Genomic DNA, 27,930 nt, shown 5'->3' on the forward strand with positions numbered 1-27,930 from the left:
CATATTGTTGTAAATGAACAAAAATACAAATACAGTACAGTTTAAGGCAGTGGTCGCTAACCTTTTATTTTATCTCCAGTTAAAACGCAACCGTGAATCCCTGACGTCACTTCCGGTCCACGCGTCCGACATTTATTGAAACTCACACCAGCACCAGTCTGATTTGTCTCTTAAATGGGTTATTTTCTCAGAGTATGTCTATTATATTGGGTAATAAGAGTGTAAGGGTGACTACAGGGGTGTCCGTATTAAAAACCGTATGTATATGTCGCAATTACGACCTTATACATAGTTTCTACCTTCTACACCAGGGGTGTCAAACTGGTGCCATGGAGGGCCGAGACACTGCAGCTTTTCTTTCCAGCCAGTCACTAAAGCAGGTGATTTTAATGATCAACACCTTCAGTTTGAGGGAAGGAGCTCATCAATTAAATCACCTGCTGAAGAAACTGGTTGGAGAGAAAACCTGCAGCGTCTCGGCCCTCCAGGGCACGACTTTGACACGTGTTCTACACAAACAATATTTGTGTAGCTAAAGCCAGTGGCGGCGCTACGGGGCGGCCGTGGCCACCCTTGTCCACTCTCCGGCCAGACCCACGGCTGGGTGACAATTTTGACAAATGCAGCTTAATATTGTAATATTTTTGTAGTTGGCGCTTAGAAAACCTATTTACAACCTTCTACATTTGTTTTTGAAGATCTTTTTTTTAACATTTTTTAATAGAGCTGTCCAGACATACAATAACACCCCTATAGTCACCTTTTACACTGCTATTGCTCATAGTAGATATAATCAGAGAATGTAAGCCATGTAAGATATGACTTGCACTCATGTGGCAACGTCTTTCAATGTCTTTTTGTATTTTACTTCGTTATTTTGATGCTTGAATATTCTTTATTTAGGCCAAACATATACGTAAAATTTGCTTAAACGTGTATTTTTGACTAATAGGCTGTATTCAAGCACAAAACAGCATGATTATATATATTTTTGAAAACCGTGATACTGCGAAATTCGAACCACGATGGGCGACTGTAGTAACAGCGCCACCATGTGGTGTGTTTGTCAGAAAAATAATAGCACACACATGGCCAGGGGCATTTTCACCCTTTTGTGTGCAGCGGTGCAGGAGAAGAAGACTTGGCTTACGCTGGGGTTGAACCCAATGCAATTTCCTAGCACCCAAACGCTCAAATGTGACTGACCTCCTCCATGTCTCCTCGTCTCTCGCAGGTCTCCTGCCAAGCTGAGCTCCAGCCAGGCAGGCAGCCTGGACAGCAGCTCCCTGACGGGCTCCTTGTCCCTGGGTCCGGACCTGCCTCACTGCCAGTGCTGCATCTCCTACGAGGCCCGCCTCAAGCGCCTGTCGTGCGGCCACCTCTACTGCGACCCCTGCTGCGACCACATCGTCAACCTGGCCTTCGAGGACATCGAGGGCCTCTCAGACTACCCGTGCCCCATGTGTAAGTCCATGTGCCAGCTGGGAGGCTTGGGCCCGTCGTCGTCGTCCTCCGGATTCTTCTACGGGCCCTACAGCGTCCAGCATGGGGGCTGGTGGGAGTGACGGCTGGGGGACTTGCTGTCTGGAAGATGACAGCGCGTCTGCAAAGTGCCAAATGCTTGTCAACAAACGCTAAACACGCGGCAGCCAACATGGCGGTCATATCATCATCCGTTTCATCAACAGCCTTTCTACTCGTTTTGCTTTTAATGAACAAGAATGTCTTAAAGATGCACCCGTGTGGCGAGGTCTCACTTTGTTCCATTTTCTGTGGAAGCATTTTGCACGTTTCGGTCCCGATGTCCGGGATGGAAGAGTTTTTACATTTTAAAAACGCTGCTGTGTACAGTGCCATGCTACCTTTTTAGGTGTTCCAGATCATATTTATTTTGTTTAAAAAAAAATAAAGGTGTGTGCAACATGTTTGGGAGTGGGTGTTTTCTGTTATTTTTTTTGCTGGTTTTATTATCAGGACAAAGACATGGCAATACAAAAAAAAAAAACATTTCTAAAATTTGTACCAAGAAAATCAGGTGTCTTATTAATGCAAAAAAAATAAAAATCACGTGAGGTACCTCTCAGTTTGCAAAGATGTAGAAAAACATGCATTTACGCTTCCCTTTGTGCTTTTAACATACAATTCATATCCCACACATCACCAGCCACACACGCAATATGAACACCTTTTTCAAAATAACACATTTGGTCCCAGATCACTCAATGACATCCATCAATAGTTTAGGTAAAAGATGAGTTTAAAAAGGGCTGAAATGCTGAACGTGGGTAAGGACGCACGTATGCATGCATGCATGCATGCGTGTGGGAGGGTGGGCTCGTATGAGAGCAGAATACCAAAATAACTCTCATGCCCTAAATTCCACACGAAGGCCACCGGTCACGCCCCGCAGGCAAGAACCAGACGTCATACACGCCTCCCACTCTGCATAAAATGTCAAAGTGCTTTTTATTTGATTTTTTTAAAATACTGAAATAATGAGCAGCTACACTTCATTAGGTACACCTGCAAAGACCAATGACAGCTTGAGGAAAACGCCTACTGAGCTCCAGCCAGTAGAAAAAATTGTTGCCAAACCCTGAATCGCACAAAAAGTGGGACATATAAAAACCAAGGTTTGACTGTAGTCAACACTGAATCATACGGCCGAGGCAAAATTTTACAAACAAAGTTGTTACGTGCAGTATTGTACGAAAACGGAGATAGTGTACAAAAGCCCAGCAAAATTTTACGGGAATTTTTCATGAAAAGTGAATCATACGACCTAGGCAAAATTTTCAAGAAAAAAAAGAATGGAATGAAAAGCTGGACAAAATTTGTTATGTGCAATATTGTACGAAAATGGAGAGCCTGTACAAAAGCCTGGCAAAATTTTACAGGAATTTTTGATGAAAAGTGACTCTAACGGCCAAGGTCAAATCTGACAAAAATCTTCAATAAAAAAATGAATGAAATAAAAAGCAGGCCAAAATTTGTTACGTGCAATATAGTATGAAAACAGAGACAGTGTACAAAAGCCAGGCAAAATTTTACAGGAATTTTTGATGAAAAGAGAATCATACGGCCAAGGCAAAATTTTACAAACATTTTTAAGAAAAAAATGAATGAAATGAAAAACGGGACAAAATTTGTTACGTGCAATAGTGTACAAAAACAGGCAAACTTTAAGGAAGACTTTTGACAAAAATCGAATCACACAAAAAGTGGAGCGTACAAAAGCCAACGTTTGATGTCGTTTGTCTACAGCAGGCGTGGCCAAACCTTCCTACTGAGGGAAGAAGGTATAACGACGACATTCCACGCTAAAGGCAGTTCAACTTGGAAGAAACCATGCGACGTAGTTAAAAATATTTGAAGCTAAAGCAGCAGTTTTGTGTTATAAGGTGACAAAGCAAGTGAGGCCGTGCTTAATTTAGTGGTTCGAATACGTCACCCAGATGGGACTTTGGACAGACCTGGTCTACAGTGTCGGCATTGCGCAGGTGTTCCTAATGAGGTGTCCTACTTAAGTACCACTGAAGTGCGACACAGACAGCAGTCCTGACTAACACCCTGTCTTTTTTTCCATTGGAGTTAAAAATAGAAGCTTCCGTTCTTGTGAGAGGGACGTGACATTCCTTCAAGTGCATTGTGGGTCATCAGGACACATCTTCTTCTTCAGAAATGTGTCATGCAAATATATTTTTTTTAAAAAGTCTTTTTCCAGCCCACAGAGTTTTCCACTGAGGAGAATAAACACTTTGCATTTTGGACGCATTTAGTCGCAATGGATGAGCTCAGGAACTGATGGAGGCGCCGTTGCTTTTGGCCACTTTTGGGTTCCCGCGTCCCGGACGGGCCTCTGTGGCGGACGCGTGCCCAAAGAGGAAGGTGTGTTTGTTACCGTTGTCTCTGGAGGCGGTCCTGGAGGGCGGAGCAGCAGCAGCAGCAGCAGCAGCAGCGGGCGGGGTGTGAGGCGCCCTGGTGGTGTTGTGGTTGAGGGAGTCAGGCAGGGCTGCCGCTCTGGTGGCCACGCCCACTCCTTGGGGCCTGGACGCCGGGAAGAGGAAGGTGCCGTTGTTGGTGTTCTGGTTCAGGTTGGCAGCTCGTCGGGGCTCGTTCGTCGTCTTCCTGGCGGACGGGTCAGGATGCGTGTTGGACGTCGCCTCAGCCAGCTGGTCTTTGAGCTGCTGGACCTCCTGAGCCAGTCGCTCCACGGGGTGGGGGTGGTTGGCGCTGATGGGGTGTGAGAAGGCCTGATGGGACATCACCACGTTATTTTACCAGGAATGGTGACAAAGACTACACACCATCCGTAAATGTTGATCAAGAGCAACGTTGACCGTTTACGATGCAGTACATCTTCACAAGGGACAACATGACATAAAGTCACGCACTTTACAGCAGTCAGGATTTACCATCCACTGCAACACACGTCTGTTATTAAACATGCGTAAGTATCTGGAAACACGAGCCGGGATCAAGATCCTTGTGTCTTGCCAACAGGCAAGCACAGTGATTATAGCATGCACGAGTGCTGCCGGCACTAGGGGAGGGTAAAAATGAATTCCAACATGTTCTCTTGGGGCAGCACGGCTCGGGTGGTACAGTGGTCGTCTCCTAACCTAAAGGTTGCAGATTCGATCCTACATCCTCTCGTGATCGTGTCCAAGTGTCCTTGGGCTCCTGATGCGGCGTCATCAGTAGGTAAATGTGCCAGCTTTGGGAAGCACAACATGATCCCTGCCTCTTCTCGAGTTTAACGAGGCATAACCGCATGCAGCATATCATGCATTGTCTTCACATACTTTCTTCCTAGACTTACATGCTCAATAGTGAAAAGACCCAGGCCGCACGAGTGCTGCCGGCACTGCGGGAGCTGCGGTTCACTGAGGGAGGAAAGACGAATTCCACCATGTACTCTAGACAGTGTGAAGCACAACAAGATCCCCCTCCCTGCTTCTTCTAGAGTTTAAGGTGGCATAACCGCATGCAGCATATCATGCATTGTCGCCACACATTTTGTTCCTAGACTTAAATGCTCAATAGCGACAACACTAGAAACTTTCCTTGTCTTTTGGCAACATCATTCTGTCTTGTCTACAGTCAAGCACGGTCCTGGGCTGCACGAGTGCTGCCGGCACCGAAGGAGCTGCGGTTCACTGAGATGAAAGATGAATTCCAACATGTGCTGCGACACTGCGATGCGGATGTCAGTTTTCCAACATAAGGAGTCCAAGCGCACCTCCAAGATGACAAGCGTGTTGCTGCAGCGCTGCTCAGTCAAGAGGAGCTAGAGCTAGAGGTGCTAGATAAGATTGGTGTGCAACACTAAACATTCAAGCACCCTATCTGGACATGTTCACTGTGAGCTGTACTCACTTGTGTTGCCACAATAACGGCTGCGTGTTGAGCGGACCTAGAATGTTCCATGAGCAGCATATTTTGAGAAACGTCGGCGCCCACTCGCCGCTCGACTATTCCTAACGTCACCATGGAGACGGCGCTCGAGAGAGCGAGCAAGCATCAGTGAGGTGGGCTCCTCTCGTCCATATTGGGAAATGTGCTGCTGCTGTTGACAGGCGGCTGAAATGAATGGTGACTCACGCCGTAGGCATGTGGCGCCTTCATCGGCCCAGTTACAGTTTAGGAGCCCACCCTCGCTTTTACCAAATGTATCGAGGTAATCATGTTTTGAATCCTTTTTTTTTTTTTTTTTTACATACCTGGGCATGCAGCGCCCCCCGGTGGTAGCACTCCCTCCACAGCCCCATGCAGGGCCCCATAAGCAGGGGCAGCAAGGGCTCATAGGGGTCCAGTGGTCCATGAAGTCCTGAGTTGGAAGTGAGGACCGAGGGGGCCTCGGTGAGGGACCACGCTTTCAGCAGCCTCTCCAGCCCGGGAACGTTCTCTGAGGACAGCGCCCTGCGGTGGCTCTTCCTGTAAACACCCGAACTGCTGCCGCCGCCGCACCGCCAGGGAAGCAGGTTGGCAGGACAGGAGAAGACGCCTCGGGAGAGGAGGAAGACGGATCCGGGGATGGCGTCGGCCAGCTGTGGGAAAAGTAAATCCAAGTTGTTAGTCTGAGTTGCTTCCTGCAGCCACCAGAGGAAGCTCGAGTCCACTGGAAAGGAGACAACCTGTGCAACACGTTTCTCCTTCCTGGGGTCATCTGTTGGTAAACCGGCAGCTCCCCCCACTGCCACTAGAGGGTAGTGGTGTACAAATCTTACCCTGTGTGTGTCTGGGTGGGTGTTCAGGTTTCCGTTGAGCAGCGGCCGCAGAGGAAGCGTGGCCGGGACAGGCTGCGTGAAGCGAGCTTGTCTCTGCTTGCTGTACTGCAGGGACCAGTCCCACACTGGAGGAAGGGGCGGGTCAGGCGGCTCCGAAGTGCAATCCGAATGATGCGGGTCTCGCCAGCCGTTGACCGGCGTGTAGGACTGGCCTAGGTTCTGGCAGAAAGAGCAGGAAATAAGCTCGGGAGACATCCAGGACCAGCAAAGTGGAGATTTTCCATACCTGGGAGCGCCTGCATCGTTCCCGCTGGCAGTTGCCCAGGAAGCTGGAGAAGAGAGGCAGGTGCGTGCTGTCATGCAGGGCCAGCAAGAAGTCGTCGGTCAGCTGGAATCGAGAGGGATACTGCGACCACAGCTGCCACACGCAGTCCAGGAAGAGCAGGAAGACCGGAGCCTGCAGAGAGGGCGCGGTGAGCGGACAGACGGCGTACCGATCCAACACGGCGGCTGCGTCACCTCCTCTTTGTCGTTGTCACGGTGGTAGTTGATGCGACTGTAGAAGCGGTGGCCCGCCATCACCCACTCCTTCTGCACCAGGTTCTGGAAACCCCGCTGGGTTCTGCAGTGGGGGTCGCACATCACCTGCACCAGGCTGGACACCACGCAGCTCATGTCCCGGTCCTCCGCCTCTGAAACAGAACATCAACGTCCATTTAGGACAAAAGGTGTCCAAAGTGTGGCCCGGGGGCGATTGGTGGAACGCAGCACATTCTAAAATTAGAATTTAAAAAGAAAACAAAAAAAAAACAACAACAACAACAGCAAAAATGGGCAAATAAGCAGTAATTATAAAGAATGAAGTCAAAGAAAAAAGTTGTAATCTAATGACAAAAAACTCATAATTTTACTAGAATAACATCACAATATTATTAGGAAAATGTCAATTTAATAGCACCAAGTTACAATATTGAAGAAAACAGACCATTTTTTAAAAAGTTGTAATATTCTAAGAGACAAAACAACAAAGTTGTAATTTTTGGAAAATTAGCTTGGAGAAAAACTTGAGAAAAATGTTACCAGAGTAAAGTCAAAATATTATGGTCACAAAGTCACAATTATATTAAGAAATATTTGTGAGAAGAAAACAAAAAAGTTGAAAAAGTTTGAAAATTTAAAAAAACCCAGCAGAAATGGAAGAACTAGCTATAAACTTATGAAAATAAAGTCAAACTACTCAAACTACAAAAGTTGCCATTTTACAAGAATAAACTCATAATCAACGAAAGCGTTTAATAATGTATGGATTCAATAATACAAGCATGGGGGAGGGGGTCACGCGACTCACCTTGCAGCGCCACAGTCATGTGACCGCTGCGAAGAAGGCAGGCCACCTCGGACGCTTTCTTCAGACACGACCTAGAAAAGGAGAGCTGGCTTGGTTATGATCACACGCTGCAAGCAAAGTGCTGATTTTACACAGGGATGTTCGATAATATCGGTTCATATCAGTATGTTTTGGGGTTTTTTGCCAATAGTGATATCAGTGCGAGTGATGATGTGCACCACATAGCACATATCGGTATTTTAGATATTGGCATCTTTACACACCATCCTTTTATTCTGAAGGGAATACATGAAGACATTTAATTGGAGCATAGTGTCTATTAGAAAGGAGGCCATTTTTATTTTGATTCGTTAATGTTACCTGGTGTAGTCCAACCAGCGAGTTCCTTCCAGGGTGGACAGCCACTTGTCATCTGGCACAGTCACGGACGTGGAGATATCTGCACAGCAAAAACAAGGAAAATTCATCATCACAATTTTTATTGCTGATATGAACGACAATGAAATATCCCACAACAGAACAATCTCATGCTTGACAACTACCTGCTGCCTTCCGGCTTCGATACTCCAACCAGCCGACCATCTACTGCACAAACAGGACATCCACACACATGCAGTATTTGGCTCGGATACGTACAGTCTACATCTGTACTGTATATGCTGTTTTAAGCGCATTCAATGGCAGTAGTGCAATAGAAAAATATACTGTATCGGCAATATGGACAAAGTAGCCGCAGATAAATGTGCAATGAATGCGCTCATGGACGACTTTAATATAAAAGACAGTAATGGAACGCTAAAGAAATGTACACACACAAGGAACCTCGAATACGAGGATGTGGCAGCAATGATGTACGTTGCTACACTACAAATGTAGATACAGTAAGTGATCATTTCATATCACAAATAACGAGATAAACGTGACTCACGGAGATGTGATGCAGTCTGTCTCTCTTTTCTGTCCGACAAAGATTTAAAGTGCTTTCTTCAGCACACAATGTTTCACGTTACATTTCACGTTACAACATTACGTGCTGTGTTTCATTTTTGGTGTTACGACGTTTCACGTTACGTTTCACCTTACAACATTACGTGCTACGTTTCATTTTTGGTGTTACGACGTTTCACGTTACATTTCACGTTACATTACGTGCTATGTTTCATTTTTGGTGTTACAACGTTTCACGTTACGTTTCACGTTACAACATTACGTGCTACGTTTCATTTTTGGTGTTATGACGTTTCACGTTACAACATTACGTGCTATGTTTCATTTTTGGTGTTACGACGTTTCACGTTACATTTCACGTTACATTTCACGTTACAACATTACGTGCTACGTTTCATTTTTGGTGTTACGACGTTTCACGTTACGTTTCACCTTACAACATTACGTGCTACGTTTCATTTTTGGTGTTACGACGTTTCAAGTTACATTTCACGTTACATTTCACGTTACAACATTACGTGCTATGTTTCATTTTTGGTGTTACGACGTTTCACGTTACAACATTACGTGCTACGTTTCATTTTTGGTGTTACAACGTTTCACGTTACATTTCACGTTACAACATTACGTGCTGTGTTTCATTTTTGGTGTTACAATGTTTCATGTTGATGATGTTTCATGTTTACGCTTCATGTTTACATTTCATGTTACATTTTGTTGAAATTTCGTATTGCATTTCATGTTTACAACGTTTCGTGATGACGGCGTTGGGCTGTTGCTACACCGAGGAAGGACATCACTTTCACTTTCATCTTTCAAGTTCACTTTTTTCCCTTTATTACGTCTCCTGAGCGTGATGCAAAGTCTTCTGACAGCAATGTGTCAAAAAAAGGAAAGTGAAAAGTGAGGAAATGATTGAGACTTTCCCCACCTGAAAACCACAGGGATAAAAGTGAGGAGCTTTCTTACCAATAAATAATCATTCTTGGATTTAAGATTAGTATTCATGAATTTTATGTACATTGTGATTGACTTGGGTGTTAAATAAATTGCATGCCGTGCGTGTGTGCGCGTGAGTGTGCGTCTGTGTCCCCACCTCCCAGACAGAGAGCACGCAGGCGGCCGTGTGCCAGCTGTATGTCGGCTGGCGAGGGCAGCTCTTCCCCCAGCTCCACCACCACGCACAAGGAGGACTGGCACCCAAACAGGATGAGCTCCAGGTTCCTGCAGAACACACACCCCACGCCCCCCTGCTGTCAACACGCCGCTAATACTCCAGACTTGGCGCTGGGCGGACTCTCCCGAGAGAATCACATAATCTGCATGAATCCCCCAGGGAACACTACAAAGATACGTCTGCAGAATAAACAGCTCGGAGAGGAAGCTGTGAAACTGTCTTTCATTTATTTTGGCGTATTTAAAGTGCAATCAGAAAGCGGCAGACATCTTCTGAGGCGGATGGCAGACAAAGCTTGCACCTGATGTCGTCCTTCTCGTGGTAGATGTTGTTCTGGAAGCTGGACATTCGCAGGAGGTCGCTCCCTCTTGGGTGTCGCCAGCACCAACGCTGGTGGGAAAAAAAGGTGATCACTTTTAAGGATGTTTCATCAGCGGTTGCCAGGTAACCGCATGAAACCGCATGAGACCGATCGTACAGACGTGATGCAAATAGAGCGGAAAGCAAACACTTTGGTGTGAGTGAAGTTGCTGCTCGTCAAGTAACTTAGGTTGGAGTATGTGGTTGTCTTGCACACTGGGGGGCGTTGCAAAGGAGGGAGAGACAAGCTCATTAGAAGGAGGAAGTCTAAATGATGAGGCCACTCCACTACTTAGTTATCACTGTCCCTTTCATAGGAACAGATCCTTTCACATGTTGAAGGATGCCATCTTTAACTTTCACAATGGTCGCGACGCACCAAGCATGCAGCTAATTTCACTTCACTTTTCACTTTCTTAAACGTACTGCCCTCGGAAGAGTCTGCCTCACGCTTGGGGGACATAATGAAGGGAAAAAACAAAACAGACATTCTCCCTCCCCGGTGTAGTGATGCTCGACTATATATTCCTCCACAGCATGCACGTACTGTAACTAGTTCCTTTTCCTTTTGTACACTATTCATCATTTGTGGGAGTGCATCATATCAACAAAACTCCGTAGCGCAAGGACCACCTGTATGTTGGCACTTCTAAAGTTGAATGTCCAAGAAGTGGGAAAATTCAAAATGCGGCATCAAAGGTTTTATTCTTGGTCTTCTGCATTTTTCTTGCTTTCTGTAACAGCATTTTGGGTGTAACTTCTTTTTACACTTGTACGAGCATTTAGAATCGTCCATAAAATGTTGCCTGTAACAAAGGTTATCCTACTGTATGGTCTAGACGAGACGATGCGTGTATGTTTGGGCTAAATAACAGCAAGTGGATATTCCCATCACTCACTAGCGTAACTCTTACTGCGGACGTACAGTTTGCTGCATTTACGTATGCTCACAAATCCCAAAAATACAATCAACGCTCAAAACAGTGCACTTAAAAAAAAATGATGTGATGTCTTTGAACGCAACCCCTCGTGGCTCATAGGAACACGGTTGAAGTGTGATTCACATGTTGTGCTACTGTTGAAGAGGCTGGTGTTTTAGCTTTTCAGATGTGTGGTGTATCTTTTAGCACTTTCAGTTCATTTGGAGCTGTTAATACATACAAATATACAAAATTGTGTGCTTTCATTTATCTTTTTGTTCATAAAATACAGTAAAAAGGCATATTTCACACATAGTTGTGGATGGTGATTAATTATGATTAATTCATTCGAAAACTGATTAATTAGAATAATTTTTTTTAATCATTTGTGTTTATGACATGTATTTTCCCACAGGCAAATCCTAGTGTCTGTAAAATGTTTGCAGCCTTTCTTGAAATGCTGGCTTTTCAGCCGTATTAAAGAGCAGCATTTCTTTTGTGATGTGTTCAACTACACTCTCTGTGAACGCATGCCATTTTCATCTAGGTGCTGAAACCAAGGCACAGAGTGAACCCTCTTCCTGCCTGTTTGGAGGCAAAAGACAAGGAAAACAGACAAGCACGCGTTGCAGGCACCAGACCTGGAGGAATCCTGACCGGTAGCAGAGGTTACACAGGCTAGGGAGCACTGTGTAGTGTGTAGCCAAGAAAAGTGACTCTGGGACAACAGGGAGATCCAAAGTTAGCCTCTTCTCATGGCTGAGCGTGTATATTGATCAGCTAAAGCTAAAGCTAATGGCTCCCTACTAAATCACTCAGCACCATGACACACCCTCTAATGGCGTAAACACATCATTACACTGTAAATAGGAAATAGAGTACATAGAAAATGGTAAGTTACAATTACAGCATGTGGGGATGCCTGAATTTAGAATTCTACATGCAGCACTTCTAACCTCCTGCACATGCACATGGCAATATATGGAGGCCGGCAAAATTATCCAGTTCATTTTCATTCGTGATCGATTCATTCATTTATTATTGCAAGACAGGAAATCTCGTCACGTTTTGATCTCACAAGAGCGTGACACGAGAGCTCGTGACACCCCGAGTGTGGTCACCCTGGAAGAGATTATTTATATTGCTATTTTTTCCTATGCCAAGAACATTGTTTTAAAATCAGAGAGGTTCTCGCATTTTTAAAAAAATAATTGCATCACTTAGATACATAGGGATGAGGTGGAAATAAGACTCACAGGGATGCGTCCGTCGTTGAAGTGGGCAAAGCTTTTCTTCAGCTCAGTGTCTAGAACCTTCTGTGGAACCACGAGGAACCTCGGCAGACTGAATAAAAAGGTGAAAAGGTTATTTCAAAGTGGGGGTGTTGTTATCACAAACAAACCGTATCGTGGGACTTTACTGTACCTGGTGGACATCTCAAAGCGGTCGTTGACGGAGCTGACTCTCCAGCCGGTGGCGCCGCACCGCTCCACTTCCTGCTCCCAGTCCGAGGCCGACTCGTACCAGTTCATGTGGGCGTCCCGCCGGCGGTTGCTAAGAAACTGCTTCATTTCTGGAGGGGGGAGGAAATGCCTGCGATGGCTTAAAACGGCAACATTCTCTATGGACTATTGAATGGGAGAATTCTGTGTGGTTAGAACCATGGAGCAGAGACCCCACGGCGTGCACACTTGAACCCGTGGGCAGAGTTGAGCTGTGGGTCATCTAGTCGGTTATTTCAACATGGGAGGGTGGGGGGTGTTTGCATTATTTATGCGACAGCTGACAGTCAAAGCCTTCTTAGCTTTAGCATGGCTCATGTTTCCCCGTATGATCAAGCCTGAACAGCATAACAGGCCACTTTTGATTGATGCTGTTTATTATTGTGCTTATAGACGGCATACACACTTACCTACGCTACCAAGAGCAGCGTTCTGGAAAGACAAAACCGACCCTGGTTTGAGAGGCTGGTATGTTTTGGCGATGGTGTGCGTCATCTGAGGAGGGGAAAACCACAGTCAGCTTTGCCTTGACGACCTGTATCGCAATGAAGAAAGATGGCCACGCCTCTCACCTCTATGACCTGCACATCAGGGGTCAGGCGGTCAAACAGGAAGCAGATCACTCGCAGGTCGCGGCAGTAAAGAACCAGCTCCTCTGGGGTGAACTTCAGCGAGGAGTTGGGGGTCACCAGCTTGGTCCTGTTGGGGCCCACTACAACATAATGAACAGGGGACCGGAGGGGGCGCGGGGTGTTATCATAATACTAAAATATTTGAGATGTACAGAGTTCATAGATCTTTTAATTTTCAAGATTCATTTTTCAGCTTTCAAAAGCTAATCAATCAGTTGATTAGCCACTACTCAAAATAACTACTTTACTGTATCACATTCAAATATATGTTTTTTAATTATGATATAAATAAACAATATTTTGCTTTACAGTAGAGAAATAAAATAATACATCAAATAAAATAAATAAATTCTATGTACAGGAGTACGCACATACATTTAGTTTTTAATATATTTTTAAAACATACATTTACCATCTAACGACTGTATTCAGTGCGCCACACTTTGGACACCCCTGGCTTATACTGTATTTGTATTTTAGTTCATTTAGCCATTTTTATGCTTAATTTGGATAAAAAATACATAAAATTGGCTTAAATATGCATATTATTTGATTAATACTTGGCCGTAGTCCCGCACGGTTAGCCTGTTGGCCAAACAGTCAGGAGACCAGGAAGACGTCGGTTTGACTCTCCACTTGGGCATCTCCGTGTGGAGTTTGCATGTTCTCCCCGTGTGTGTGTGGGTTTTCTCCGGGTACTCCAGTTTCCTCCCACATTCCAAAAACATGCATGTTAGCTTCATTGGAGACTCTAAATTGTCCATAGGTATGAATGGGAGTGTTTGTCTATATGTGAGTGTATCTATATGTGAGTGTGAATGCTTGTTTGTCTCTATGTGCCCTGCCATTGGCTGGCCACCAGTCTAGGGCGTACCCCGCCTCTCGCCCATAAGTCAGCTGGGATAGGCCCCAGCATACCCCCGCGACCCTAGTAAGGACAAGCGGCATAGAAAATGGATGGATGGATGGATGGATGGACGGACGGACGGATGGACGGATGGACGGGCCGTAGTCAACCACGAAACAGCGATCATTTTTTAATTCATGAATATGTTCGAACTGCGATGTCACGAGAGACGACTGCAAACAGTTTCTGATCGTATGCTGTTTGGGACTGAAGCATCACCTTAGAAAACATAAACATAAAGCTTTACTCACCAACCACAACCTTCTCTATGGAGGCCAAAGCGACATCATGATCTCCTAACAGAACGGGGTCCGCATTGTCCTGCAACACACAACATACCATCACATGTCACATTTTTTATTATTAGTTTTTTTTACAGGAAGTTCAGGTGCACTTGTGCAGATGCGTCTTCTTGGACGTTGGCAACATTTATCTGCGATGGACTCACGTCCGGCTTGGGCGCGTCCTGAGGCACAAAGGCCACTCTGAAGTGCGTACAGAAGAGCGTCCCAGACAGCCATCCTCTTCCTTCCCTGGCTGTCAGCTTCTTCCTCACCATGACGGCTCTCTGCAGCACACACTCGCCTGTTTAGGACAAACAGGACATGAAGCTGAAAGGCTCGACGATAGAATTCACGGTACAGGAACATTTAAAATGCTGCAGCCACATCAACGCTGCAAGATCACAAACAAATGCAAAAGAATAATTATGCAAATTCCATAAACACACACAAACACACAGTTAAAAGGTTGCAAAGTTTTAAACTATCACAAGAACTAAATGAGATAAGTGACTGGAGGGCGGGCACAAAACAGGAAATGCAGAAGGGAGGGGTCACAAGTAACAACAAGGTGTGTCATCCTCTCCTGCTGCTGATTGTGTAGCTGAGCAAATATGAACACTTTGTCTGCAGATATGCATCACTGATACAAAAGCACGCGTCATTCCAGAGAGGCACTGCCAAGAATGCACGACAATGAGAAGAGTGCCTTGAGACACGTCTGGCAAAAAAAGGAGAAATTCCTTTCCAACACACGCATGTGTCAGTAATGATCCCTCTGTCCTCAACACTGCAGGACACGTCGGTGCGGAATGATCTTCTCGACCCAGCTCAGTGAAGATGTGAGGGAATTCCATACGCGCAAACAGGAAAACAGTCATTTCTGTTGCTCCTGGAATATTTGTTGTTATGGGACGAGGGGAGGGAGGACAAACAATGATGTTCTGATTGCACAAAAGGGCGTGGTCTTGTGTTTTTCTTCTGTCCTTTAGCCTATGAAGCACAGATAAAACATCTGAGCTGGACTTAAAAAAAAACAAAAACAAAGACCACTATGATTTGGTATGACACTTTTGTACTTTTTGCAACGACACCTATGTGGTATAATCCTGATCAAGATCTTAAGATCTGTTGGCAAATTGCAAGAAAGTACATTTTGCACTGTTGGATCTTAAGGAAGTTCCAAGTAGAGCTTCAAAATGCAAAAAGAAGAAATGGGAGTGAGACAAAAAAAGCTACTTATTGCAAACAAGCACTGAAGAGAAATAGGCTGTTCACCAGCTGATCAAACGTTTAACGCCATAGCTCAAAAAAAACTGAAACCCCACTAAAATAGAAATAAAAATGTGGAAAAAAGGAGTCAGTCATGAGAAGCTTCGCCATTCTTGTTAATCAGCTGAAAATGGCTTTGGGCATGCTTGATGCCAGTGTTTCCAGAAGGGTAGGGGGCATGTTGCTCCAGGTAGTGGAGATGGCTTCATGGAGGGTATCCTCTGTCTGGAACTCATGTTAATTTTTGTTAATCCACCCCCAAATGTTCTTGACAGGATTTAGATGAGGGGAACACGCAGGATGGTCCAAAAGAGTGAGCTTATTCCTCTGGAAGACGTCCTTTGTGAAGTGCAGTGTTGACAAAGCCAGTCATTACCACACAGACGAGGGCCTTTAGTCATGAGGGATGCCCCTTGCTACACCTCCACACAGCCGCCTGCCATTTGACGCCCCTGCACAAGCTAAAGCTCCATTGTTCCATGGAAGGATCATGATGGCCCCCCTTCCACTGCGCTGTGTGGAAAACATCTCAGGTGGGATCTCCTTGTCATGCCAGTAACGTTGGAAGCCATCAGGACCGTCAAGGGAGAATAAAACTTTCTTCCACCTTTCAATGTCCCATCTTTGGTGCTCTCTGTGGGCTTGAAGTTTCAATGAGCTGATGAAGAGCCTACTTTACTTTAGCAACCCACCAAAAAACGACTGTAAATAGCTATCGGTGCCGAAACGAACACAGACTCAGCCACCTGCAGCAAGCTCTTGAAGGTGCTGTGCGAGTAACGTCTGCTAGGTAATGTCGCGTCCTGACCAAAGCACGGAGTCTGACGCTTTCTTAAACTTTCTTTTCTAAACTTTATCACCAACCTTTACACGCAAACAGCAGCGCTCGATTCCAACGCAACACAACACTTCCTTCATTATCCACCAATCGTAGATAATGAATCGTGGAGGTGTATTCACGAACAAAGGAATTCCAAACATCAACATTACAACACAACATTCTCTATGTTGTGTATTGCTGCTGGTTTTTCTCGGCTAATTATGACAACTTGTTGTGGGTGGTCAATAACTGTGCTACAAATTGTCAATAATCAATGTTATCGACAACATTTTTGAGACCATTTTTTCCATTATTGTCATGAGGTGTAATTCACATGTTAACCACCAGATGGTACTCAAGTATAGTGTACCTGTGTCAGCCACATTAGCGTGACGCAGAAGATGCCAGTACGTACGTTGCTTAAAATGTATGCCATATAACCGTATTGAATGGTAGCATTTCTTTTGCAATGTAGCGAGCGACACAGTTTGTGAGCACACACCACTTTGCACTGTTTTGTATATTTACTTTGCCGACCGAACACCTCAGTAAACCAAATACTCTAAAAATAAAAAGGCATTGTTTTGACACAAAATTTGTCTGTTTTCCATATTTTTTTTTGTTTTAAGTACCGGTTCGAGCACTCACACAATACAACACAGAAGCAACAATGTTGTAATAGCAGTAACTTCTCGGTCAGCATTAATAGCACCGATGACATTTTCAAGCGCATGCAAAGGTAGATAAACCATCTTGTGGCGTTCATAATAAAAAACGCATCAGGGGGGTTGCCTACAGCCACAGCTGTTAATGTTAATGCTGTCTGACCAGGTGTTAACTTGAGACCGTGGACCCGAGACCACGGACCCAGCAACTATACGTCACTCGGCGGTCGTTTGGAGCATTTACGGTATAGGCTGTAGCTTGAGGAACAGAAATGGACTCATCCTGTGCTCCTGTTTCTGACAATGCAAGCGTGTGTGAACGATTAAACAGGCTTTCTAGTCCATATTGTGGTTCCTGCGGTGCTCCAAAGGGTACTTTGCTGAGCTGAACTTAGAAAGCGAGGCTTAAATGACTGCCACACATGACCCAGATTTACACCACAAATGAACCTTTGTTGCACTCTTAGCTTGAAACGTGTCCCCAGAGCCTGGTAGAGCACCGTGATCTATGACAAGAAAGTCTATTACACCGTCACGGTACTGTTGGTTAAGGTCTTTTTAAAGATCTCCGTTTCTGTTGATGTCGTGGTCACGGGCCAGCGTGATCTCAAGGCTGAGAAAACGCAGCTGAAAGACATCTGAACCGTCTTCTCCCAGCTGCTTTTGATTTATTTTTATCCACATATTTCCTCATTTTCAGCCGGGTTGCCTGCTGAGTGAAAGGTTCCCGCTGCCGTATTCCTACCGTGAGGGCCAGTAAACACCAGGACCAGACCATGCCGCGTACGCTGGACTACATTTAGAAGGTATACTCGTACATGGATGGATATTTTCTGTGTTAATTGCACTCAGAAAAGCTGTTTATATCAACAACGTATCGAAAGTAAGCCGCATTTTCACCAAGTTGTACACACCAGTTCAGTCTGGTGCGTATTATACACTGCTCAAAAAAAAGAAAAAGAAGACTAAAATAACACCCTAGATCTGAATGAATTAAATATTCTTATGAAATACTTTTAAATCATTGAATGTGCCGACAACAAAATCACGCAAAAAACATCATTGGAAATCAAATGTATTATTTTTACTATTATTATTATTATTATTATTATTATTATTAGTGGGGACAGTTTGATTTCACAGAAGTGTGATTGCCATTGTGATCAATTAAGTGTTCCCTTTATTTTTTTGAGCAGTATATTTTGTTTCCATTGTAACATATTCAAAAATATTGAACCCTACCCGTCCCATTTTCTGGTGAAAGTGGTTCGATCGGCTGTGCTTGTGGGCCAGGAGTGTCCAAACTTTTACCAGCGAGGGGCCACATAGTGGAAAATGAAAGGATGAACTTTGCCACTTTGACATTTTGTAAGATATGCTAGGACGTTATTTATATTTCAAGAAAAAAGGGCATCTCAGCGTTGTCATATACTGTAAGTGAAAAAGCATATTTTTGCTGTTGGGGTGTTTTTTCCAAAATATTTCAACTTTCTTCTTAAATAATCTTTATAAATTGTAATATTATGACTTTATTCCCATAATATGATCACTTTTTCCCAAACCTAATTTTCCAAAAGTGACAACCGCATTTTGTTTTGTTTGTTTCTCATGATATTAAGACTTAAAAAAACTTTAATATTTCAAGTGTATGCTACTAAAATGACATCTTTCTTCATAATATTACAAGTTCGTTCTCATAAAATTGTGACTTTTAACCTTTTTTTCTTAATATTGTGACTTTGTTCTCGTACAATAACTGATGTTTTTTGATTTCCATTTCTTTTTGAAAATGTTCTTGTAACATATGATTTTATTCCAATAATATTTTGACTTTATTCCCATAATATTATCACTTTTTCCCCTACCTAATTTTCCCAAAAAAGCTGTTTTTTATCCACCTATTTCAACTTTCTTCTCTTAATTATGACTTTATTCCCGCAATGTTTTGACGTTATTCAAGTAACATTCTAACATTTTCCGCAACCTAATTTTCCAAAATTACAAATCGTAATACAATTTCCAAAACATGATTTCAACATACTTTATTTGTTGTTTTGTTTGATTCTCATAATATTACAACTTTAAAAAAACAGCATCTTTGTTTAGTATTTCACCTTTATTTTACTAAAATTCCTCATAATATTACGACATTATTCTTGTAAAATTACAACTTTTTCTCATTAGATTACAACTTTTTTTCACCTAAATTTGGATTTTATTCTTGTAAAATTACTGCCAATTTGTCCCTGTTTGCGGTTGTTGTGGTTTTTGAAAGTTGTCCTGTTTCAAGTTGTATTTTTAGAATGTGCCATGGGCCACTAAAAAAAACAGCAGCCGTACCCCGGGCCGCACTTTGGACACCCCTGCTTTAAGCCTTCCTTACAGAACCCATCTACACTCTTCCACAGTGCAGCGGAGGCGTGCTTGACACCACACCATCCTCCACCGTCGATTCATCTAGTCAGAATACACGCAATGGACTTTGTCGGTATGTCAAATAAAAAACGGATGTTGGACTTTGGACTTTTGCAGGCTGGAAGAGCTCTTGTGCTTTGTTGGATGAGTTAGGATGCTCGGACATTGGGACTGTGGAAGAGAGAACCGTGTAACTGCATAGGACTTAACACATTATCGCTCTTATCTGGTGCAATGTATGGGAGGTTGTGTTTGTTGTAAGTCAGCAAGAGTGTTGGCGAATCACGCCTTAAGCAGCGTCAGTTCTTGGCGCTCTTTAAAGCAACGCGGTGCAGCGATACACCAACTCTTCCCTTTCCCATTGGATGGCCAGGAAAGCCACGGCATTTTCACATTTCAGCAACCTTTTTATGAGACAATACTATAAAAAGTCAAACGGGATATACTTTAGAGTCGTTTGCATACAACTTGCCAGACAATAACGGCTCATTTTCAGTGGCTAGCACATCAATACTGCAATACAAGCTGCACGCTGATTACTCTAAAGTACATCCAAGTTTACTGCTCGTATTGTGCCTTGACAAGACATGATAAAATGTTTGGTGAAATGTTGTCCAATAGCGGAACATAAAAGCTAGACTCCATCTATGGATGTCTGAGCTGTCTTGATCCGTTTGCCCTCCCGCAGGCCGGCTGGGTTTCGGGTCGGTGTCACATGAGCACCCAGCCCGTGTCTAGATAAGCGCAGCGAGATTGAGACGAGCTTTGTAATTGTCCCACTGACAAACGGGCGACGGCGTGAATTCGCACGCTGTCACTGATAAGGATGAGATAAGATAAGGTCGGGCAAGTCCCCCTGAAGGTCATGTGAACGTGGGGAAGTGAGAGTCAGCAGAGCAACATCAACTACTCATTCAACCTTACCTGGAAGACAGCGTAGTCCGAAGACATCTCGACTCCTCGCGTTCATCCCGCTCTGACTCAGCATCCTTTCCTGCAGGGACAAGCACGGATGACATCATCACGGTTGTTAACCCAATAAGCATCAATATGTCCCGTTTATGTTGGCCTTCCGGAGCTGACGTCTTTAAAAGAATCAGTAAACACCTTCGGCATTTTCCATAAAATAATGAAAAACGATGCTTGCGCAATGTAGCCCGCCTGGCATCCTTCAATTGCTTACGGCAGGGCTGCACACACACACACACACACACACACACACACACACAAACACACATTGCAATCTTAATTCACACTAACATGCAATTTAATTTGTAATTAAAATATTAATTACTATTATAATTAAATATTTCCCCCATGAAGAATGGCAGAAGCGCCACAGCGAGTATAAAAATAAATATAAATAAAAAAATTAATATCAAAAAATAAAATAACAAAATAAAGAATGATATATATACTGAATATAATCTAAATAAAAAATAAAAATTCCAAGCAAGAAAACTGCACAATTGTTGCAGATAACAACACCAACAACAACACAAACCATGTCAAATGAAACTGTATACTTTGTTTTCCATGCAATCTATGCAGAAAAAAATGTGGGCACAGTAGCATTTTTGATACGTGGTGAGACCTCAAGTACCAACACACTCAAGTCTCACGTACTTCCAAATGTATTTGTTCCCCCGCTCCATCGCGGTTCATCTTTCGCGGTTCATCTTTCGCAGATTTGCTGATTTTTTTTAGTGCTTCTTATTTTTTTTATTACAGCGTATGAACGCTGTTACAGGCCGAGCCTGGCCCTTTAAGAAGGATTGCATTGTGGGAAGTTGAGTGTCTATCTCTTCCCTCTCTCGTCTGTGTGCACCCCCCATTGTTTTCTGCGTCATGATTGGCTGAAGACCATTGTCAATCAATCTCCTTCCTGCCGTGTCTCCTGCGTCATCGCTAGCTTGCGTGCTTGCTAGCTTGTAGATAAATCTTGGGTTGGACTGCAGCAACATGTTTTAACAAGGATACAAACACGCTGCAGTACAGCGGAACGGCGCCAGCACGAAAAGGCACGGTCACAGGAGTGAAATATGTGTGAGTGACTTAATAATTTCTTGTTTTGATCATGAAAATTCAAACGAAGGTTTGAACTTTTTTGAGAGTGTTTAAACAAGAGAGAAATGTGAGAACATTTTACCATCTCTTGGCTTAACAAGCAGAACCCAATAACCACAAAGCCCTCCTCATGAGAACATATGGACCCCGTTAACTTTACTACCACGCCCCAGTGAGAAGCGCTTATGCATTTACGGCCCAGCAAGCCCGCCGTACCACGCAGCCTTGTAATGTGAGAGCGCCATCTGATTATTCAGGTGGGCTCCAAGCGTGACAGAACCTACTAGAAATCCACAAAAGACCAAGAAATGTTGAGCTTTGAGAGCCTGGAAAACAACACACTCGGCACTTCTGCTCCACAATGAAAAGATTTATAGAAGGCGCCAATCGCAAAGCACTCGGTGTCAGCAGGGAGGTGAGAGTGGGGAAAAAAAATAAAAACACACACACAAGAGTCCATTGAGTGGCTCATGTTCTGCTACGGTTTAGCAGAGGGAAGAACAGCGCTCCAGTTTGTGGCGCTCGTTAAAAATGCTTCACGACGACACTGCTTTTCTTTCCGTGACCATAAAACAGAAATCCGACAGTAGTGTGGAAAGTCTTACTGTTTGGTGTTGGATCGTGTGCTTGTTAAGATCCTTTCACACCTTGTTCCCGTGTCGCTTTTCTGTGTGAAAAGCACCGACACAGTAGTCTACCTAGGTCTGTCACGATAATCGATAAAACGATTAATCGAACGATAGAAAAAAACAAGGTCGATAATTTTGACCCCTGGATAAACAGACAAGTGCGACACGTACGTACGCCTGATCCATTTCCTGGTCTTGCTGCAGCACACAGGCTGGAGGACAAGAGGGCTCACTCTGCTTGTTTCTGAGCGCACTGGTTGTATAGTCACATTAAGAGGAAGAGTGAGCCTCCTGTCAGCTATTCAGCATCTTTGTCACAGTACGTGGCGGCGGGGGCTAGCTACGTGGTGATTGAATACACTGAGTACTGGCTAGCTGTTAGCAAGCTAATATGAATGAAAGCACAAAAGGCCGAATGCCACAGTTCCAGTGTGGATGTGCTATGGGGCATTCGTCCCGGCGGTTGGCGCTTGCTGGGGCGTTTGATCGGCGAAGTGAAGGTGGTATAGTTGTTTAGATATTTCAGCTGTCACAAAAGTAAAAAAATATTTGTGTCAAAGTGAAAGTTATGCTTGAAATGTATCTTTTCACAAACAAAGCTGGTTTTCTCCTGTTTTAGTGAGAAACTGATATTTTCCTGAAACTTAAGGAAACTAAACAATTTAGAGTAGTTACTGAGGAACTAATGAGGAACTAATGGTGAACTAATGACTAAGGCACACAAATTGAACCTAGTTACTGAGGAACTAATGAGTAGTGGTTCGGGTTAGGTAGGTTACCTTATTAGGTAGTGTACCTTATTGTAAAGTGTGAGGTAATATTCTGTTTGCCTTGAAAGATCAGTCAAAATCATCTGTCAACTGGCCGGTACTGAAGGGGTTGTCTTTGGAAAAACGGCTGGGATTGGATGAGTTCATTTGTTTGTTATTGTCCCGGCCTACTAACCACGGGACAATTTTTTTTTCTGAACGAGAAATCTTGTCACGTTTTAATCTCGCGAGATCTTGTGACACCCCCAACTACTCCTGAAGTTGTTTAGTGTTGGTTCATCTGTTTGCTAAGCTGGCTTTTTCCCAGGTGGCGCATCATGGGGGTCCAAGCCAACCAGGGAACTGCTAAGTAGAGGCGGAACGTACTGGGAAGTTTCACATTTGAGACTTCTCTGGAGGATGACGAAATGGAAACTGAATACCAAGCTGGTCCATGTTTCATGGAAAGTATTATTTGCGTGGTCCTGCAAAGCGTACATGTCCGACAACACGAGCAATGAAGCTGGAGACATCAAGGCTGTTGCTGATTATCATGCCAGAGTATTCTTCATTTTTTGGCTTTCTGTCACCTCTTCTCCTTAAAACTCCATCTTGTCATCTGTTCTTCTCCAGAATCTGAGCAGAAAGTGAGAGAAGCGTGAAGGAACGGTTCAAGGCACAAACTCCATACCAGGACGTGATAGCAGGATGAGGACGAAGCTGACTATTTGCTCACGGTGCAATGTGTGGCTTCAGCACCCACTTTGTGAGTCCTACTTTGCGACCCCACCCCTTCCCCACTCTTAGCACGCCACCTCCCTTCACGGTCCTTGGGGAGAGCAGCAAGGAATGATCGAGTTTTCATTGCTTATGGCGTCCCTCTCGCTAATGCGGCTAATGTTCTTCTCCATTTTCCAAAACAGCTCGTAAAAACAGAAGAAATTTTGGAAGCGTTTAATTTGCTTTTCATGTCATCATTTTTTCTCCCACAAGTAAAAAATGCTAATTAGAGTAACATTACTATTAAATGACAGTTAAATAATAGATATATCATACACACATAGGAACATTTTTTTTTATTTTTTCTTTAAAAAAAAAAAACCTCACAAAATCTGAGTTTTTGTGCTTCACATTGGACAGTGGCGATCTAATAATATGCATTATTTCAAACTGTGCACCCCCCATTACAGTTATCCCTTGCTTATCACAGTTAATTGGTTCCAGACCCGACCGTGATAAGAGAATTTCCTCAAAGTAAGATTCCTTATTATAGCACAGAAAACCTGTTTACAACTTTCTAAATGCGCTTTCAAACATTATTAGAGCCCTGTAGACATGAAATAACACCCCTATAGTCACCTTTACACTCCTATTACCCAATATAGTAGACATAATAACATACATAAGACTCGTGATCATTTGTGGTGCTGTAAATGTGTTCCAGTGGCAGAGACAGGAAGTAATGTCGGGGGTTGAGAGTTGAGTTTGAGCTTCGCGTGGGTTACGGCCGCAGCAGTAACCCGTGTTAGGGATTTTTGTGCCCGTTGTGAGATCATTCAACTGTTCCGGCAATCAAGTCTGGTGCTTGTGTGTCTCACTCAACATTACAGTAGCATTACTGACACCTGGTGACCAGTGTAGAATACTACATAGCATCACAACATCTTTGAATGCGTCTTCCTAATGCCTTACATTTGTATTTTACTAATGCTTGAAAATGCTTCATTTAGGCCAAGAATATGTAACATTTGCTTAAATATGCATATTTTATTTATCAATAATAGGCCGCATTCAACCATAAAACAACTTGATTTATTAATTAGTATATTAATAACTGTATTATTAACTGTATTATTAACTATATTATTAACTGTGATAGAGTGAAGCTGCTAAATTCAAAGTTTGTTATTATAGTATATCTCAACGAGCAGCAGGTCATCCTGTGGAACCCGTCTAAATACACTCGCCGGCAGCTCCACAGATAGATCGTAGTCCTGTTGGAAACATTGCATCATAATAAATATGCTAATCAACGTATGTTCAAAACAGCTCAGTTGCTAAGAAACTGTCTTTGGTATTTTGCCGGGTGTAATTTAGGAGGGTTTTCCAGAACCACAAAGTGGCGTCCATTCACTGTCCATTCTTATTTTCCAAGCGCTCCTTCTGAACTACGCCCCGCACGCACACGCTTAAAACACACATTAGCTGTGAGCGAAGGTCGCAGCCCGCACATTTCCTCACATGAATGACAGTCACATGACCCTGCCAGCTCGTTGGGAAGAATGAAGGAGGAAGTCGTTTTTATTTTAAGCCAGGCGCTATTTTTGGATGGTAAAAAATCAAATAAAATTGCAGCACGGGCAAGTTGTACATTTGTTCTTTGTTTTTACATAGAACGTTTGGTCTTTACTGTTGTAAAATTTGGAATTCTCACAATGTTTTTGGAAAAGAATATGCCTCTGGACACACCGTGGACACACACAAACAAAGCTCAGACCTCAGTGTCCTGATTCCATTCCTTCTAAGACCAAATGTGATCAGACAGCAGCTCCAGCTTAAAAAAAAGGATTTGGTAAAAATCTAATAGAGTGTATTTAGTGGCTTGCAACGGCCTCCCGTGTGAGACGTTATTGTGTCCAGCACTCCCAACCAACTATCTCTAGACTGTGGATCTATTCTCTGGTGAACGCTACCGCTGCTTAATTATCAGCCCTTGGCAGATCAATACAGCTTCTCCAAAAGCCACCATAAATCTGCTGCCACGTTAAGAGGAGCTCATTGTTGCCTTTCAAGACTCCAAGGCTTCTCCAGTGGGTGTGATGTGTGGGTCCTACGGGAGCAACCGCTTTATCAGGAAGAGCTCAGATTATGATCCTCCTCTGGCTACTGCAAGGTTGGCAAGTGTTGCTACTGCCTGGATAGCTTCAGCTTTCAACTAAAAAATTTAAATAAAAATACTCAACATTGAGACAGCAAACCTTGACTACTCAACAATGGCAAAGCATGTTGGAGAAGACCTTGAAAAATACTCAACCTCGAAAAATACTCCACATTGAGACGGCATGTTGGTGAAAACCCCCAAAAATACTCAAAAACACACTTGAAAAATCCTCAAAACTGGGACAGCATGTAGATGAACACCTCCAACAATACTCAACACTATGACGGCACGTCGGTAAACCTCGAAAAATACTCAACTATGAGACGGCATGTTGGTGAAGACCTCGAAAAATCCTCAACACTGAGACAACGCTGCTGATTCGACGAGCTGGCTGTCTAACACTCGTTTGCATCGACGTTTGCATTGCCAACAAATCGGAGGTTTCCAAATGGACTTTCTTTGATCTTTAAGACAGACTTTAGCCTTAAAAGGAGGAAAATATTAGTTTGTCAGCTCTCCTTCGTCACAAATGAACGTCTCAGGCTCAGTGCACTGATTGCACAAAGAGACTCAACACTGCACGTATACTGCAAAGCCATCTGGACAAAATTCTGTTTTCAACACAAGCATGTGTGTGTGTGTGCGTGCGTGTGCGTGCGTACATCTACACCGCCTACTAAATCATATGACCATCTCTCACTCACATTACCATACTGGAACACTTGGGATTCCACTGGCGCATCTCATTTGTAGGTAATCGAATTCGAAAAAATACATTCCTCAACTGCAGTCTCCATGGCGACTGCCAGATGTTGGCCACTCCACCCCCACCCCTCTATCTTCACCACACACGCACACACACGCACACATAGGCCCGAGGACAGAGTACAGAAGCATCTGTTAGCATTTCCCCTGCGGCTGCTGGAAATAACCAGAGAGATGAAGAAAAAAAAACAATTCAAAACGACTTTGAACGCTCTCTGAGTCATCCCACCTCTGCTCCCAAACACGCACAATATCTTTTTAAAATAGATCCTTGATACTTGGTGCGGTTCACTCAGCGTTCACGCTGGGATTTTTGTCATGTGACCCAAGGCTGTGCAGTAAAGAACATATGCATAAAGTAAGGTCTTCCGTGACACAACTCACGTATGCACATTTTAGGACAATTGAACACCAGAAGACGCTCAGGCCATCTATCATACGTTGTCCAACACCAGAGACGCATGACAATAACGTTGTGTTTTAATTGGATCTGCCGATATGTCCATGATTGTAGTCAGCCCATCATCATGAGATCTATTTGTAATTTGTGGATGCCTTGTTTAGCTAGTGGGGGCTGGGGGGGGGGTGGCATGCTGGAGCCTATCCCAGCTGACTTCGGGCGACAGGCGGGGTACACCCTGGACGGGTCGCCAGCCAATGACAGGGCACATATAGACAAACAACCATTCACACTCACATTCATACCTATGGACAATTTAGAGTCACCAATTCAAAACGTCCACATACGAAATAGGGAAGTGCGTACGCAACAAAAAAGCTGAACTAAATCAGTTGTGAAATAGCAGCATTGGACCTAAAACGTGCCCCTTTTTGGACTTTGCAGGCTAGTTAGCGTTATTTAGTGAGGTGACTAGCGTGATTAGCTTACCTTAATGTCTGGGAGCATTTGCCTCACTTTAAACGTGCTTTTAGATCCAGTCAGCATTGTGGAGCGACGACCAAAAAAACTCAACAAAAAAAGAAGGATTGAAAGAAAAAGCAGCTACCAGCTCGGTGAAGCTCCTAGTGTGAAGAAATGACATTTAAATAAGTCGTTTTTGAAGGAAAGTGTTGTCCTGCTTCCATGTTAAAATGGGACATCAAATATGTCGAATCTGCGGCAGCGGTTCTCAACCCGCGTCTCTCCTGGCTTCTCTTTTCATCGCCGGTGACACAACTCTCACTGGCCGAGTTTCCACCGTCATCCAGCGGCTGTTGATGTCAGTAGGAGCGGGGAGAGTTTACTCACTGTTGCCGCTGCTGGATCCAGCCGCACGGAATGTTTACGCCTTCGCCATAGTGGAACACTTGAAAGAGGGAGCTCCAGCTTCTTAAAGGGAAAGCACGCGCGGAAGTAGCGAC

At 43.9% G+C, this 27,930-nt stretch overlaps 1 protein-coding gene across 5 annotated transcripts; it reads right to left on the reverse strand.

Annotated features, from left to right (window-relative positions):
- Positions 1 to 495: 495 nt before the first annotated feature.
- Positions 496 to 27,927, reverse strand: mtmr11 (myotubularin related protein 11). Of its 5 annotated transcripts, XM_054781030.1 has the most exons (18): positions 27,818 to 27,927; positions 27,458 to 27,591; positions 20,402 to 20,471; positions 14,473 to 14,609; positions 14,276 to 14,345; positions 13,058 to 13,197; positions 12,896 to 12,980; positions 12,409 to 12,556; positions 12,240 to 12,327; positions 10,005 to 10,093; positions 9,623 to 9,750; positions 7,939 to 8,017; positions 7,579 to 7,649; positions 6,750 to 6,922; positions 6,517 to 6,687; positions 6,231 to 6,449; positions 5,724 to 6,050; positions 1,207 to 4,253 (listed from the first exon to the last, which is right to left on the reverse strand). In XM_054781030.1, the coding sequence occupies exons 2-18, from the start codon at positions 27,512 to 27,514 to the stop codon at positions 3,795 to 3,797; spliced, it is 2,511 nt and encodes an 836-aa protein (XP_054637005.1). In that variant the 5' UTR covers positions 27,515 to 27,591; positions 27,818 to 27,927; the 3' UTR covers positions 1,207 to 3,794. The 5 variants fall into 5 exon arrangements, with proteins under 5 accessions (XP_054637006.1, XP_054637005.1, XP_054637009.1 ...); XM_054781031.1 differs by having other exon boundaries at positions 496 to 4,253; positions 27,458 to 27,886; XM_054781034.1 differs by having other exon boundaries at positions 1,207 to 1,603; positions 27,458 to 27,886.
- Positions 27,928 to 27,930: the final 3 nt, after the last annotated feature.

The sequence above is a fragment of the Dunckerocampus dactyliophorus genome, chromosome 7, assembly GCF_027744805.1.
Source record: "Dunckerocampus dactyliophorus isolate RoL2022-P2 chromosome 7, RoL_Ddac_1.1, whole genome shotgun sequence".
Taxonomy (NCBI): domain Eukaryota; kingdom Metazoa; phylum Chordata; class Actinopteri; order Syngnathiformes; family Syngnathidae; genus Dunckerocampus; species Dunckerocampus dactyliophorus.